This window comes from Chiloscyllium plagiosum, chromosome 9 (genome assembly GCF_004010195.1).
Source record: "Chiloscyllium plagiosum isolate BGI_BamShark_2017 chromosome 9, ASM401019v2, whole genome shotgun sequence".
Lineage (NCBI taxonomy): Eukaryota > Metazoa > Chordata > Chondrichthyes > Orectolobiformes > Hemiscylliidae > Chiloscyllium > Chiloscyllium plagiosum.
Genome location: NC_057718.1, coordinates 87729812 through 87745313, shown reverse-complemented (window position 1 = coordinate 87745313; position 15502 = coordinate 87729812). Strand labels below are relative to the sequence as shown.

General features: G+C 39.8%; 1 protein-coding gene and 1 long non-coding RNA gene across 3 annotated transcripts in view; one reads left to right on the top strand and one right to left on the bottom strand.

Annotated features, from left to right (window-relative positions):
- The window catches only part of LOC122553037, a 75589-nt gene extending 70663 nt beyond the window's left edge, over window positions 1–4926 (top strand). Inside the window, exon 3 of the long non-coding RNA XR_006312601.1 lies at window positions 4845–4926. This is a non-coding gene — a long non-coding RNA (uncharacterized LOC122553037). The remainder of the gene's footprint in view (window positions 1–4844) is intronic.
- Window positions 1–15502, bottom strand: part of usta (uronyl 2-sulfotransferase a) — an 89215-nt gene that overhangs the window by 44467 nt on the left and 29246 nt on the right. For both annotated transcript variants that reach the window (XM_043696485.1, XM_043696484.1), the window contains exons 3-5: window positions 5717–5872; window positions 4685–4764; window positions 1875–2028 (exon numbers count right to left, since the gene is read on the bottom strand). In XM_043696485.1, the coding sequence (XP_043552420.1) occupies window positions 1875–2028; window positions 4685–4764; window positions 5717–5872 (390 nt within the window). The remainder of the gene's footprint in view (window positions 1–1874; window positions 2029–4684; window positions 4765–5716; window positions 5873–15502) is intronic.

The window sequence follows — 15502 nt, the reverse complement described above, 5'->3', positions numbered from 1 at the left end:
CCCCACCTTACTAGTTTAAATCCTCCCAAGCAGTTCTAGCAAATTTCCCTGCCAGTATATTAGTCCCCTTCCAATTTAGATGCAATCCGTCCTTCTTGTACAGGTCACTTCTACCCCAAAAGAGATTCCAATGATCCAAAAATGTGAATCCTTCCCCCATACATCAGCTCCTCAGCCATGCATTCATCTGCTCTATCCTCCTATTCCTGCCCCTCACTATCTCGTAGCACTGGGAGTAATCCAGATATAGATTCCAATGATCCAAAAATGTGAATCCTTCCCCCATACATCAGCTCCTCAGCCATGCATTCATCTGCTCTATCCTCCTATTCCTGCCCCTCACTATCTCGTAGCACTGGGAGTAATCCAGATATTACTACCCCTGAGGACCTCCTTTTTAAATTTCTGCCTAACTCTCTGTAATCTCCCTTCAGAATCTCAACCTTTTCCCTTCCAATGTCGTTGGTTCCAATGTGGACAATGAGCACTTGCTGGCCCCTCTCCCCTGTGAGAACATTCTGCACCATCTTGGAGACATCCTTGATCCTGGCACCAGGGAAACAACACACCATTATGCTTTTTCTCTGCTGGCCACAGAAATGTCTGTCTGTACCTCTGGCGACAGAATTCCCTAACACAATTGGAAGCCGATGTACCCCTCGTCTCAACACCAGAAACTTGGCTGTTCGTGCTACGTTCCCCTGAAAATCCATCACCCCCTACATTTTCCAAAACAGCATCCTGTTTGAAATGCGTACATCCACAAAAGATTCCTGCACTAGCTGCCTACCTCTCTTACCCTTCCTGGAGCTAACCCATCTATGTGACTGTGTCTGAGACTTTCCCCCCTTCCTATATCTGCCATCCATCACATACTGTTGCTGTTGCAAATTCCTCATTGCTTCTATCTGTCTCTCCAACTAATCTATCTTATCCAACTGATAAGATTCGCATCCAACAGCATTTATGGCAGATATAATCCGCAGTAACCCTTAAACTCTCTTTAAACTCCCACATCTGACAAGAAGTACATATCACTGCAAAGGCCATTTTTGCTCCTTCACAATCTACAGACCCAGAAAATAAACACCGTCTTATTCCTCTACAAACACTGACCCAGGTTAAATTAATAGCTATGGCTTATATTTTAAGTTTAATTAAGAGACTTATCTCCAAAAACATATAATCAAGAAAGAATCCACTATACTCACTACTGCAGCCTTTCTCTTGGACAGACTTAAAACTACAATTAACTTATCTGATTAATGTTGAAAGATTGGAGCGGCTGGGCTTGTATACACTTGAGTTTAGGAGGATGAGAGGGGATCTGATTGAGACGTATAAGATTATTAAAGGATTGGAGGTTCTGGAGGTATTCTGGTTTCTGCTGATAGGTGAGTCCAGAACCAGAGGACACATTTTAAAAGCAAGGAGTAGGCCATTTAGAACAGAGGAGAAACTTCTTCACCCAGCGAGTGGTGGATATATGGAATGCTCTGCCCCAGAAGGCAGTGGAGGCCAAGTCTCTGGATACTTTCAAGAAAGAGATGGATAGAGCTCTTAAAGATAGTGGAATCAAGGGTTATGGGGATAGGACAGGAACAGGATACTAATGGTGGATGATCCGCCATGATCATAATGAATGGTGGTGCTGGCTTGAAGGGCTGAATGCCTACTCCTGCACCCATTGTCTATCAGTGCTGTGGGTATGCCTATACCACATGATATGCAGCAATACAAAAAGGAACTCACTATCACCTTCTCAAAAGTGAACAGAATTGGGCAAGTGCAAGAAATGCCCACTTTCACCAGCATTTGAACTGAAGGGAGAGAGGCCCCTTTTGTTTTGTTTAATTTGCACAAATCAAACTTACAAGGTAGCGCTCCTCATCTTTCATCCCTGGTGTTCGGATTTGATGATTCTGTTCAGACCGCCAGTCCCCAAAACGTCGGAAAAAGTAGTTTGATACAAATCGATTAATTGGATCCCTGATTATATTGATGTAAACTGGCTGCTCCAATCCAAACCTAAGTGGAGAAATATTTTTTTAAAAATTAACTACAACCCATCAAATGTTATAGAACGCTACCAATGGTACATCACAATTCTCAGATACACAAAATTGCAGCCAAACCACTCAATTACAGATCCTTATAGGAAGGATGTTGTGAAACTTGAAAGAGTTAGAAAAGATTTACAAGGATATTGCCAGGGTTAGAGGGTTTGAGCTATAGGGAGAGGCTGAATAGGCTGAGGCTGTTTTCTCTGGAGTGTCGGAGGCTGAAGGGTGACCTTATAGAGGTTTATAAAATCATGAGGGGCATGGATAAGGTAAATAGACAAGGTCTTTTCCTTTGGGTGGGGGAGTCCAGAACTAGAGGGCATAGGTTTAGGTTGAGAGGGGCAAAGATTTAAAAGGGACGTAAAGGGGCAACTTTTTCACGCAGAAGGTGGTGCGTGTATAGAATGAGCTTCCAGAGGAAGTGGTGGAGGATGGTACAATTGCAATATTTAAAATGCATCTGGGTGGGTATATGAATAGGAAGTGTTTAGAGGGATATGGCCAAGCGCTGGCAAATGGGATTAGATTAATTTAGGATATCTGGTCGGCATGGATGGGTTGAACTGAAGGGTCTGTTTTTGTTCTGTACATCTCTATAACTCTAAGTTCTTGTTCAGTGTTGTATCATGCATAAATCCAATTTATACAGTTGCTCTGATGACCACTTGGAGGAGCCACTGCTTTTGTTTCACCACAACGGAGACCTTAATAGCTCTGGTTTCTACGAGATCTCGTCACGTCAGTTCATAACCAACTAATTGGGGGAACTGATTTCAATGAACAGCAACTATCTTATCAGGAGGAATTAAGATCAAGCTTAGAATTTTCCTCAGTGGTAACCTCGAACCTACGTTTGAATAAAACAGTGTTTATACCATACCACTCTCTGAAGATATATTTACAGAAACAGCATCACACCAATTCAAACATCACAAAATGCTAAGATTTCAAGAATCATGTACCACAGGATACCATTCAGCCAATCATACCTTGATGTTTTTAAGCTTCCAATTCATCCCAATTCCCTCCATAATGTTGTAAATTATATGAAATTATTTAACCAATTCCTTTTTGTTTGTTACCCTGAATTTTGTTTTGATCACCCTGTCAGGCAGCACATTCCAGAGCACTGCAACATTGAAAAGAAAATTTTCATCTCTCACCGATTTCTGGCAATTGCCTTAGAAAATGTTTTTGTCGGAGGTTGTTCATGATAAACTTCAGATTCAACAAAGCAGTAAATGGGAGGAGGATGACTTTGAAATGACTGCTGTTCATATCTCTGCACAGTCTTTGAGACACAGTATGTTTAAAACAACACAAAGGAACCATTTAAGCACCGAGTGTCGATATGTATGTGGCCTGCAATAAATAAAATGTAAACTACAGTTTTTGAAAGTCAAAATTATTTGGGACAATATTTCAGGAAGCAGTAGGATAAAAATTCAAAGCAAACATTCATAGATGTTTCATAGCCTTTACCTGTATATGTGCTGCTCCAATGCTCAAGAAGCTCAAAACCATTCAGAACAAAACAGCCTACTGAAACTGGGACTCTTTCAATATGCTAGCACCAGTTAATAATTAACCTACACTCCACCTTTTATAAAAGGGCATGCATCAAAAGAAAACTAAATAAACTTGAAAGAGAAGCATACATTAGGGCTTAATCATATGGATAAAGCAGAATGTGAGACTCGCTAGCACAAATAATTAAGGTGAATAGCATGGATTTATGGACAGAGTGAGATGAAGATGACGATTTGTGGAACACCAATCTTTCAAATGCTAGGTTGAATGGCCTGTTTCTGGTTCTATATAAATGCTGCTTCACAACCTTCTATAAATAATTTCCTATTCAATCAGAACAAAACTCCCTCTCCCCACAAATGTAAAGCTTTTCCAACCTCTCACCCCTATCACCAACACCCCTAAACCCTAGGTTGCAGAACTACTTTCCATAGGCATAGTCCCACCTGACCCAACAGAAGCCAAATGTTCTTTGTTCCTCCTCTGGAGTTGGAATTTGAATTTGAATTCCAACTGAAGAGAAAAAAATATTGGTGGTCCAGCTTTGCCTATCATTCCACCCACTACTGCCCATGTCCCATGCTAAATCTTTGTCTTTTCTACCACTTGTACAAAAATGGTCAGAACTCATATGACATAAGGTTATAGCCCAAAGGGTTTATTTGAAATCATGAGCTTTCAGAACGCTACTCCTTTGTCAGGTGAAGTTCTTCAGCCCATCAGGTTCACACCAACCCCTCTGAAGAGCATCTCACCCAAACCCCACCCCACCATGCATTTCCCATGGATAATCCTCCTAGCCTGCACATCCCTGGATGTCGTGGGCAATTTATCATGGTCAATCCACCTTACCGGTACATCTTTGGACTGTGGAGCAAAACTGGAGCACCCAGAGGAAACCCACGCAGACAAGGGGAGAATATGCTAACTCGACACTGTCACCCGAAGGTGGAATCAAAACCAGATCCCAAGTGCTGTGAGGCAACAGTGCTAACAGTGCCAAACATTTAATTCAAAACAAATTCAGTACTATATTATAGAAGGATAATGCAATTATGCAAATGCAAAAATGATGCAAAAATGCATATTACCTTGTGAAGTTAAGGAAATGGACATGTCGCGTGTACAAATAAGGTTGGTCAGCTAGACTGATATTATTTATTAATTCCATCTGTAAGAGGAGAAAGGACAGAGAGGCGATGTGTATTAAAAACAGATGTCATTTAATTCCTTGCATTTTTTTCCCCACAGCTTGCTCAATCACAGCACTATCCAATGAGGGCAATGGGGGTTATCAGAAGCAGAGTTGAAATAAAAATCCCATATAACCTTCATTTATTGGACCAGACAGGCTGACCAATCATGGAAACTGCTCAGCACTACTGCCATCCTGTCCAGCCAAGGATCGGTTTACTCAGTCTGGCAATAGAGTTTAGCACCACAGAGCCAGCTTGATCCCGAAAAGGACCTCTCTTCTTCAGGCACAGCCACGAGTTGGTCATCAAACAATAAATGAGAACAAGTGGAAAATTTGTTCTGCAGCACATCATAAATCCAAATGCTCATCATTTTTTAAAGAACATTAACTCAAGGTATATTAGGCTGTGTTGGCTCGGCCATTAATTTATTGCTTATCCCTAAGCGCCTTTCAGAAGGTGATAGTTAACTGCTGCAGGCTATTTAGTAACTCAGTCTCTGGATGCTTGTGTAAGCAGGCCTAGAATCCTCCAACATTACGAGCAATAGATGACAGAATCAGATCAATACTGACAAACATAAAATCATAGCTGAAGCAAGGAAGGAATATCTTTTTAATGGAATATGCCAATTAGGTAAGAAAGGAAATGATTATGGTTGATTAAATCTTGAAATCATCACAATATTCGCTTGGTACTGAGAAAAAGGCACAGGCTAACAATTGTGGAGAGGCTGAAATGCAGCTAGCTTGATTCCATCTAGAGTGCTGTGTGCAGTTCTAATCACCTCTACATTCACCGTCATTAAAATACTGCAGAGGTGTGTAGTGTAGTGAAGTTTATCCTGGGTATCCAAATTCAAAGCTATTTGGAACAATGAAGGAGATTAAGCTTTTATTCTAAAAACAGGAGTCGTGGGATGCTAACCTGCTCAATCCTATTTAATCTGGTTTTATTGTGAATGTCTGAATTAATAAGATTGAAATGATTTCTCTCCGTCAATACTCTCAATAGCTGCACGACAGTTCGGCTTCCACATTTTCCAACTCTGTTGTAAACCAGCTGGCTGGGGAATGGCAGAACCTGTTCAGAACGGAAAGAAAACAGCACGTTAAATAGCTGTAAAGGCATCGCAATTGTGGTGATACTGAGAGAAATATTTAGGCACTCTGCACTACGGGTGAATTTCTACTCCCCGTCAGTCTTCATATTTAAGTGACCTTATGGCCTCTCAACTGTTCCAGTCATTATCTTTCAAGGTTATATAATAGACTATACATCAAGAGTTTACCATATTTCTAATTTTCCTCTGAAAAAAGCTGAGCAAGCTACTGAGTTATACCAAAATGCTACACAAATAACATTTTGGAGATACCTATAGTGCTTTCAACAGTTTCTCAAGGACAATAGGGACAAGTCATAAATGCTGGCTTGTCATTGATGTTCATTGCCCATAAGCGAATAAAAAAGTATCATGGTATCTTATAGTCATAGAGATGTACAGCATGGAAACAGACTCTTCGGTCCAACATGTCCATGCCGACCAGCTATCCCAATTCAATCTAGTCCCACCTGCCAACACTCGGCCCATATCCCTCTAAACCCTCCCTATTCATATACCCATCCAAATGCCTCTTGATTGTTGCAATTGTACCAGTCTCCACCACTTCCTCTGGCAGCTCATTCCATACACTTACCACCCTCTGCGTGAAAACGTTGCCCCTTAGGTCTCTTTCATATCTTTCCCCTCTCACCCTAAACCTATACCCTCCAGTTCTGGACTCCCCGACTCCAGGGAAAAGACTTTGTCTATTTATTCTATCCATGCCCCTCATAATTTTGTAGACCTTTATAAGGTCACCCCTCAGCCTCCGACGGTCCAGGGGAAACGACCCCAACCTGTTCAGCCTCTCCCTATAGCTTCTTCATGCATGGACGGCATATGGTTCTTCAGAATGTATGAACCAATAAAGTGTAATTCTGCAAAATTCGAATCACCTTGAGAGTTACTTCTGATACAATAAACAGACTTGCAGTGTACTATTTTCTTTATATTATTTGAACTAAATTTATGTCTGGCACTCAATTTCAGAATCTTATACTCTCAAATTCCAGATATCAGATTATTTTCTTACCTTGCATGTGTTACTAATCACATTACCCACTCTAGTTTGACAACACAATGAAAGAGAGATAGTTATGGCTTCAAAATTCCATTATCCACAACTTGGACCAGGCTGAACAGTTTTATTCCAAATTACTCAAGAGTTGTTCAATTTAGCACTACAGCTGGGTCAAAAGAGAGAATCAAAATACCACTTGACGCTGTGTATTTAAGAATACTTTGAATATAGTTAAATGACAAAACTGCTGTGAGCCTAGACCTGAGAAAGTAGGACATGAAGTTATACAAAGATTTTCTAAGACCACGATAACTAATAGTTTACAGATATTTATTCTGCATCAAGTTAGACTACCTCATCAACTCAAACACAGCTGAACCATGTTTGCAAGAGAGAGGTGAAATAGTGGATTAATATTGCTGAGCAAGTGAAAAACAAAGTTAGTCTAATTACCACTTGATCAATAAACTTGATCTCCATTAGCTGGCTCCTGTTGAACACTGGGTACAAAACTAGCCTCGTAATGTTTATCTTCCACTCAGCCTCTCAGACAAACCCTCGACCCAATGTCAGCTAGCTCTCACTTCTTGGATTCACCAGAGATCAACTGACAATTGTAAAATGCAATAACAATTAAATGCACTTCTAAACTCGAGGAAGAAAACAACCCACTGGAGAAGCTGTTTCATAATGCTCTCTTCCCCCTCAGGAAATGTAATTTCCACACAACCAAATCCCCTTCCTCACAATATGCTCATGAGATTTATTTTAGAAGCCATTCAGTTTTTGAAGTTTATACAAGCAGCCTACAGTGAGTTGATTCAAAACCAATACTATTAATACTACAGAAGATTACTGTGTCACTTCTGTGGCTCGACTATTTGATGTAGACACAGAGAGCCACAGTTCCATAACTAACCTAACGTGTACGTCAAACCAGTCTGCTTACTAAACACTGCGTCTCTGTTCTAATCTGGGGCTGGAGTTTGCATACCTGATGTTTCCAGAACCACTATGCTGCATTCATGGCAGAGGCTAAATGAAGGTCTTTATTTGAACTGAGAACCAGCAGACAAACAAAGTTTCAACTATGCTAATTTAAAAAAGCTAAACCAGTGTCTGCAGAAAAGGCAAGAGCTTATTGAGGTCACAAAAGACGGTATTTATGGACAGAGTCACATTCTGCACAGTATCTAACTCACCTGAGGCTGAAGGGAGCAAGACTGCGAATTTTCTCTTTGGTCAGTACTATAAACTTAGTACTCTTTTTGCCCTAGAAATGAATTCTTTATTTACTACAATAATAAAGAAAATCCTACTGACTGTGACACAAAGGCATAATTTTCACCAACTTCTAATACAGAATAATAGCAGAAAACATGCTTTAACAAACAATTCTTTGTTCTAGAGAAAATGTTAACAGGACGTTAATGTAAATAGTCTGCCCTTCCTTCTTTAGGAATTTTTTTAGCCTTGCTGTTTCATTCATTTTCTGGACATCTGGTCTTTTCCTTTCAATGCATTTTGCTTTTGCCCTTTGGCTTATATCAATCAGTCTTTAATTCATAATATTTATAAGGAATCCTGGAGGGTACACCAACAGAAAATGCCATAGGAGTCCTTCAGGCTGATCCAGAAGTAGAAGCATTCCATACTGCTCTATCTTCTGTGCTCATTTGCTTTCTTTACCAATATTTACATAGTCCTATCTTGAACTGGTGCCCATGGCCAGTCTGTTCCTTACAGACTCGTTATAAAAACTTGGAAAACTTCAGCAAACTCTCCTACTTCTCTGGCGTATTTTTCCAGTATAAATATTCATCAATCTCTATAGCTTTTCTGTATTTTGGCTAAATAAGTACAGTACAGAGGGAGTGCTGCACTAGTAGAATTGTTATCTGTCAGGTGAATCATTAAATCAAGGTCTCCATCTGACATCTCAGTGAACGAAAAAAAATCCACTGAACTCCACACAGACTTCAGGAAGGCATTCGACAAAGTTCCACACTGTAAACTGGTTACCGAGGTTAGATCACATGGAGCACAGGGAGAGTAGCCATTTGGATACAGAACTGGCTCAAAGGTAGCCGACAGAGGGTGGTGATGGAGAGTTGCTTTTCAGACTGGAGGCCTGTGACCAGTGGTATGCCACAAGAATTGGTGCTGCACCCAAGGCCTTTCATCATTTACATAAATGATTTGGATGCGAATGTAGAAGGTATGGTTAGTAAGTTTGCAGATGACACCAACATTGGTAGTGTAGAGGACAAGGAAGAAGGTTACCTCAGAGTTTAATGAGACCTTTATTCAGACGAGTCAATAGATTGAGGAATGGCAGATGGAGTTTAATTTAGATAAATGTGACGTGCTGCATTTTGGGAAGGCAAATCAGGGCAGGACTTATACATTTAATGGTAAGGTCCTGGGGAGTGTTGTTGAACAACAAGACCTTGGAGTGCAGGTTCATAGTTCCTTGAAAGTGAAGTCACAAGTAGACAGGATAGTGAAGGCAGTGTTTAGTATGCTGGCCTTTAGTAGTCAGTGCATTCATTACAGGAGTTGGGAGGTCATAGGAAGTTGTACAGGGCATTGGTTAGGCCAATTTTGGAATACAGTCCATTCTGCTATAACATGTGTTTCTTCAACACGAATTGGCTTTAACATGATTGAAGAATTTAGATCATTATTTGTAGATAGTGAACTTTCCTTACCTGTACTGGCTATAACACAATGCTATCCCCATTAGTTTTAATAGTGCGACTATTATACAATTTCTTATAATGCGAGATTGCGCGAGAACAGAACTATTACATTACATCAGAAATGACTGTACTGCATTCAATTCTGGTCTCCCTGCTATAGAAAGATGTTGTGGAATTTGAAAGGGTTCAGAAAAGATTTACAAGGAGATTGCCAGAGTTGGAAGGTTTGAGTTACAGGGAGAGGCTGAATAGGCTGGGACTGTTTTCCCTGGTGTGTCAGAGGCTGAGGGGTGACCTTATAGAGGTTTATAAAATCATGAGGGCCATGGATAGGGTAAATAGACAAGGTCTTTTCTTTGAGGTGGGGGAGTCTAGAACTAGAGGGCATAGCTTCAGGGTGAGAGGAAAAAGATTTACAAGGGACCTAAACAGCAACCTTTTCTCACAAAGGGTGGTGTGTGTATGGAATGAGCTGCAAGAGGAAGTGGAGGAGTTTGATATAATTACAACATTTAAAAGGCATCCAGATTGGTATATGAATAGGAAGGGTTTAGAGGAATGTTGACCAAATGCTGGCAAGTGGGACTAGATTAATTCTGGATATCTGGTCGGCATGGACGAATTGGACTGAAGGGTCTGTTTCCATGCTGTACATGTCTATGACTCTCGCTATTCGAAGAACTGAGGAATTCACCCCAGTGTCCCAAATTGCATAATCCTAATGCACATCACAGAAATTAGATTATTTAATGCTACACATTAATGAGAATAAAGGAGAGTGTATGCTGCAGAGATATTGCAGAGGGAGTGCTGGGATTTTGAGACCAGTTTGGGGGAAGAAGAAGGACTCTGTAAAAGGGCTAGAGGGATTACACCTGGACCAATATGCTTTCAGGGTATTTGTAATTGCCAGAGGAGAATGTTTAAACCTACTTGTTAGGGGGCCAAAAGCTAGGAGGTAACATTAGAGGGGAAAAACAATATGTAAAACTGGTGAGAAATAGCAAGTCATTGAGTGAGACTGGAATAGAAGACAATGAAATAAGATGACTGAATAAATAGAGGATGGCAAATAAAGTTGGCCACCTGCACGTGCAGGCAGCCACAGGGGAGTATGATTTGGCAAAAGGAAACCTGGCTCAAAAATAAAGCAGGATTGGGTACTAAGTATTCATGGATGCAACGGAATCAAGGAAAGGAAACGATGTACAGAGATACTCAAAGATAATGACAGTGCCTGAGAGAGAGGTAAACATACAGAGGTCAAAGACAAAACAGATTTGGTTTGAGCTAAGGAACAATAAAGACATAATGACATTACTTGGTGCACTTGAAAGACCTCCAGCTAGTGGGAATTATATAGAGAGATAAACTTGCAAGGAAATTACAGAGGGGCAAAAACCAAAAAGTATTCACAATATGGGATTTCAGTTCTCAGAGCACAGCCTGGGAATAGTACGGTGCAACAGACAGAGAGGGAAAAGTGATTCTAAAGTAGGTTTTGGATAATTTTCTACACTAACATGTTCTCAGTAGACTGCGGATGGAGATATTGCAGGAGCTGGTCCTAGAAAATGAGGTGGGATAAACTGGGAACTGCCCGTGTATTTCCTTTTAATTCCAAACGCACGTACAGTCATGCACCGATAGAATGAAATATACCCACAAAGTTCTGCAGAGTAATTAGAGCATGTAGTTATGAATGTAATCCCATACTGGGGTGCATTAATTTTAAAGATCCGACATGTGAAACTCATGCTGGCAAGCGGCTATTTAATCTCGTTCTGTATTATGCTCCAACTTCCATATACATCAACTTGGAACAGACTCAAGAACAGGACCCATTTGCAACCGAGGCACTTCCTGTTTTTTTTAATCTGCACAGTTTATAATCAGTTTGCCACTTATTTGAAGAATACTTCTGCCTGTAAAATGTGCTATTTTTGAGTTTATTTAAAAGACCATTGAAAGCCTCTTCTGTTCTAATCAACAGTAATGTAGGGAAACAAACTGACCACATTTGAAGCAGCGTTTACTTCAGTCTGAGGGTCACAGGACCGAAACATTAACTCTGACTTCTCTCCACAGATGCTGTCAGACCTGCAGAGCTTGTCTAACAATTCCTGTTTTTTGTTTCTGATTTCCAACAGTCACAGTTTTTTTGGGGGTTTTTATTGAAGGTGATTGAAGAGGAGTTAATTAAGTGTGGCGCTGGAAAAGGTACAGCAGGTCAGGCAGCATTCCTTTCAGGCAGGACCCTTCTTCAGGACTGCCCGAAATGTTGACTCGCTTGGTCCTCAGATGATATCTGACCTGCTGTGCCTTTTCCAGCGCTGTGCTTTATCAACTCTGATTTCTCCAGCAACTGCAGTCCCCATTGTCACCTGATAATTGAATAAGACGTTTTCACTTTTGATGTGGCATTACGGGGCTTGATTTCCAGTGTACTCCTCCTGCCGGAGTCAAGAATAAGCTCGAGGTACTAGTGTAGGATTGTTTGGACATGGACATTGTGAAATTGGATATGGACAAATGGCAATTAGTTAAAAGTACGGATATCAAGTCTTTCATATTTAAAAAAACTGGCTTGCGAAGCAGTTTTTAAAAAATATGGCAGCAGCTTCTCTGATGAATTTCGAAGATTTAACGAAGGCAAGAAAGGGAGGTGATAACGATAGAATTTTCTGCAAAAGGTAGGAAGGCAGAGATAATTAACACACTGGCACAGCATTTGGAATTGGTGAAAATACAAGAGTGACCATGTACACAAAGTGGTAAATCACTGAAGTTAATGATGAAGTCGCTTGAACCAGAAAAGGAAATTAAAGCACAAATGGGAAATGGAACTTAAAATACTTGAACTTCAGCTAAAAGCAGAAAACTTAAGAAATGCAAATGGCTAAAATTGAAGTTTCAGAACAGAGAGAAGTAGAGGAAGTTCAAGTAGAAATTGGAGTCTTTAAAAAAAAGAACATATTTCATGCATAGGAAGGTTTTGATAAGAAAAAAAATCTAGCCATAAGCTAAAATCCAGTAAGGAATGTTTAAATGTCCACAGGCTGTTATGAAATTTAACGTAAAGGATATGCAGGCATTATATCGTATGAAAAAGACACAGCAAAACAAATGAAGCGGCTGAAGGAAAATGGGACACAGCCCACGCAGAAAAGGTTGATGGATGGAACAAAAGAAATGTATGCCTCACTGTCAGAAGAGGCATCAATGAAGCAGATCATGAGGCAGTTAAAGAAAAGGCTATTCATGGTGCATATGAGTTGGCTCCTGAAACATACAGCCAAATGTTTTAAAACTTATGGAAACAGCCTGTGCTGACCTGCAAAGAATTTGAAAGGATGAAACAAATGTGCCATGTATGCAGCTCTCAGAATAAATGGTCACAAATATATTAAAATAATATTGGATGGAGGAGCTAAGGATCAAATGAGTTAGGTGATGGGAATAGTAAAGGACGACAGACATAATAATGGTGAGGTATAAGGAGATGCAGGCAATCACAACATGACTCCCACTTCAGATTAGCCAATGCTGAAATACTGGGACAATTAGACACCATATTTTCCTCGTTGGACGAAGAGCAAAATAAAGATCAAGCGTAGTGACTCACTGAGTTCTAAGAAATCTGTAGAGATACACACAGATGTGGTTAAAAGGGAAACAGCGCCAGTACAACAACATTCATAATTTTAGCTGGGGAACATAAACTCAGGTGAAAACAGAGATTTGGTACAAGTTAGAAAGTGACTTGAATAAACAGAGGCATAGCAGATGAAATCTACCAGTTGTATCAGTTCCTAAACCCAATGCATTAACTAAATTATGCACTGATTACAGAAAAGCAAATGTAGTAATACAAATGAATTTGTAACCAATTCCTTGATTAAAAGATTGCATTGTTGGCAGTGTATTGTTTCTTACTAAGATTCATGTATTGAAAGAGTTTTGGCAAGGACCAAAGACATTAAAAACTGAAGAGATATCAGCTTTTTGTTCACACCAACTGGGTTGCATCAACGTTAAGTCATGTTATTCAATTTAAAAACACTTCAGTTTCATTTCAAGATGAATAAACAAGGCTTTCAGGAGTGTACCTAATTATGATACATTAACCTACTGCAACAGCCGAACAATGTCACTATATTAATTAATTGCTGACATGTTATCAAAAATGTAATATTGTCAAAATAGCTTGGAGATTAAGTGATGGCAGGAAATTGTATAAATTTTGTCTAAAGAGTGAACGAGAATTTTGTTATTGTTGTATGAGTCATGTTATATCATAATCAAAGGTATTTGAAAAGGGGGTTTCATCTTCAAAGGATGGAGACATGATGTGAACATATATTCATGGATAAGAGAACTGGAAAATGGACATTTAGGCATTATTGGGTTGCAAATGATTTATGTGATTGCCTGGAACTGGAAAGTCAGAAGGTTAAAGGAGACTAACTAGTTGCTATTTATAAACAAAACGTGGCTTTGGAAAGTAGTGATCAACGACTTTTGAGAGAGAGAGAGAGAAGGCTGGAATTTTATTGCTTTAATTGTTGAGTAAACAAACCCGAATGTATTTATGCTGCGGTCACCTAGCAAGAGCCTCTAGGCTGAAGTAATAGATGTTTTTTCAGTGTACAATGGAAGCTTTTGGGCAGCTGTCTGTAGAAATTTGTAAGGATGTAGTACTGTCTTTCTTGCCTGCAAGAGTAAGATCTTTGTGATGAAAGCAGAACTTTTAATACCTTAGCTAAATAGATTAAAACAAATCCACTTGATAAAGGTTCAATTATTAGGCTCTGAACTGTTTCTCAACTGAATCTGAAATCTGGTCTGAAGATTTCCAATCATTGCACAATATGAACTCATCAACAAATGGAACTGACAAAAAGTTTCTCCTATTTTTCCCACTCAAAATTGTGCTGCAGAGCTGTGTAAATCACATCTTGTCTGTGTATGAATGAGTGTTTGGGATTAAGGGGGATATAGTTAATTGACATAGTAGCTCAGTTGGTAACCAGTTTGCCAGAATAAGTAAGCCTGTAAGATACATTATTTTTGACTTTCTAAAAAAAGCTTCAAAGTATTTTTCTGTTCTAATTAATGTATGGAAACAAATCAGCTATTTTTGGTCATTAAGACACTTTACACTTCTGTTGTGCTTGTGCGGTGAATAGTTTTAAACCTGTCAGCTGAATTCTCAAGCAGCTGGGAAACAGAGAAACTCGAGACTGCTCAGGTAATCTGATCTCTTGAATGGAGAATCTATATCTTAGGGCTATATACATACAGAAGTTACTACAATAGAATCAAGGTAGATCAAATGAGAGGCATTATCCACCCTGTTATGTGGAGCTTTGAGACAGGCAAGTAAACTGCTATGTAATCCAATTTGTTTACAAACATGTTTTATGTCAATAAAAAATTAAGGGAATGAAGCAGTAACTGTGAAACATGTCTATTTTTTAAATGCATTCACATTTTCAATGTTTTTTCTGCTAGGCATGATGCCTTCAGATGAATGCAGCAGGCTGCCATGTTGTCAATGCAGTCAAACATGTTGTCAAGAAGCAGTGAGAAATCTTGGAACATCTCTGTGGCCTTTACAACTTCAGCTAAGGAAACAGGCAGATGTTCATTCACCAGACTTAAAGTGATCAGGCACATTATCAATGTAGTCAATAATTGGAGAGATTAATAGTTGTCAGCACTTTTTTAAAAGTTCTTACTCATAGAGAGAGAGAGACAGGATGAACAGGAGGGTGGAGGGCAGAGAGACGGGGGAGCAGAGAGAGAGATGGGGTGGGGAGAGCAGAAAGAGACGAGCAGACAGACGGTGGGGTTCAGAGAGACGGGGTGGGGGGAGCAGAGAGAGA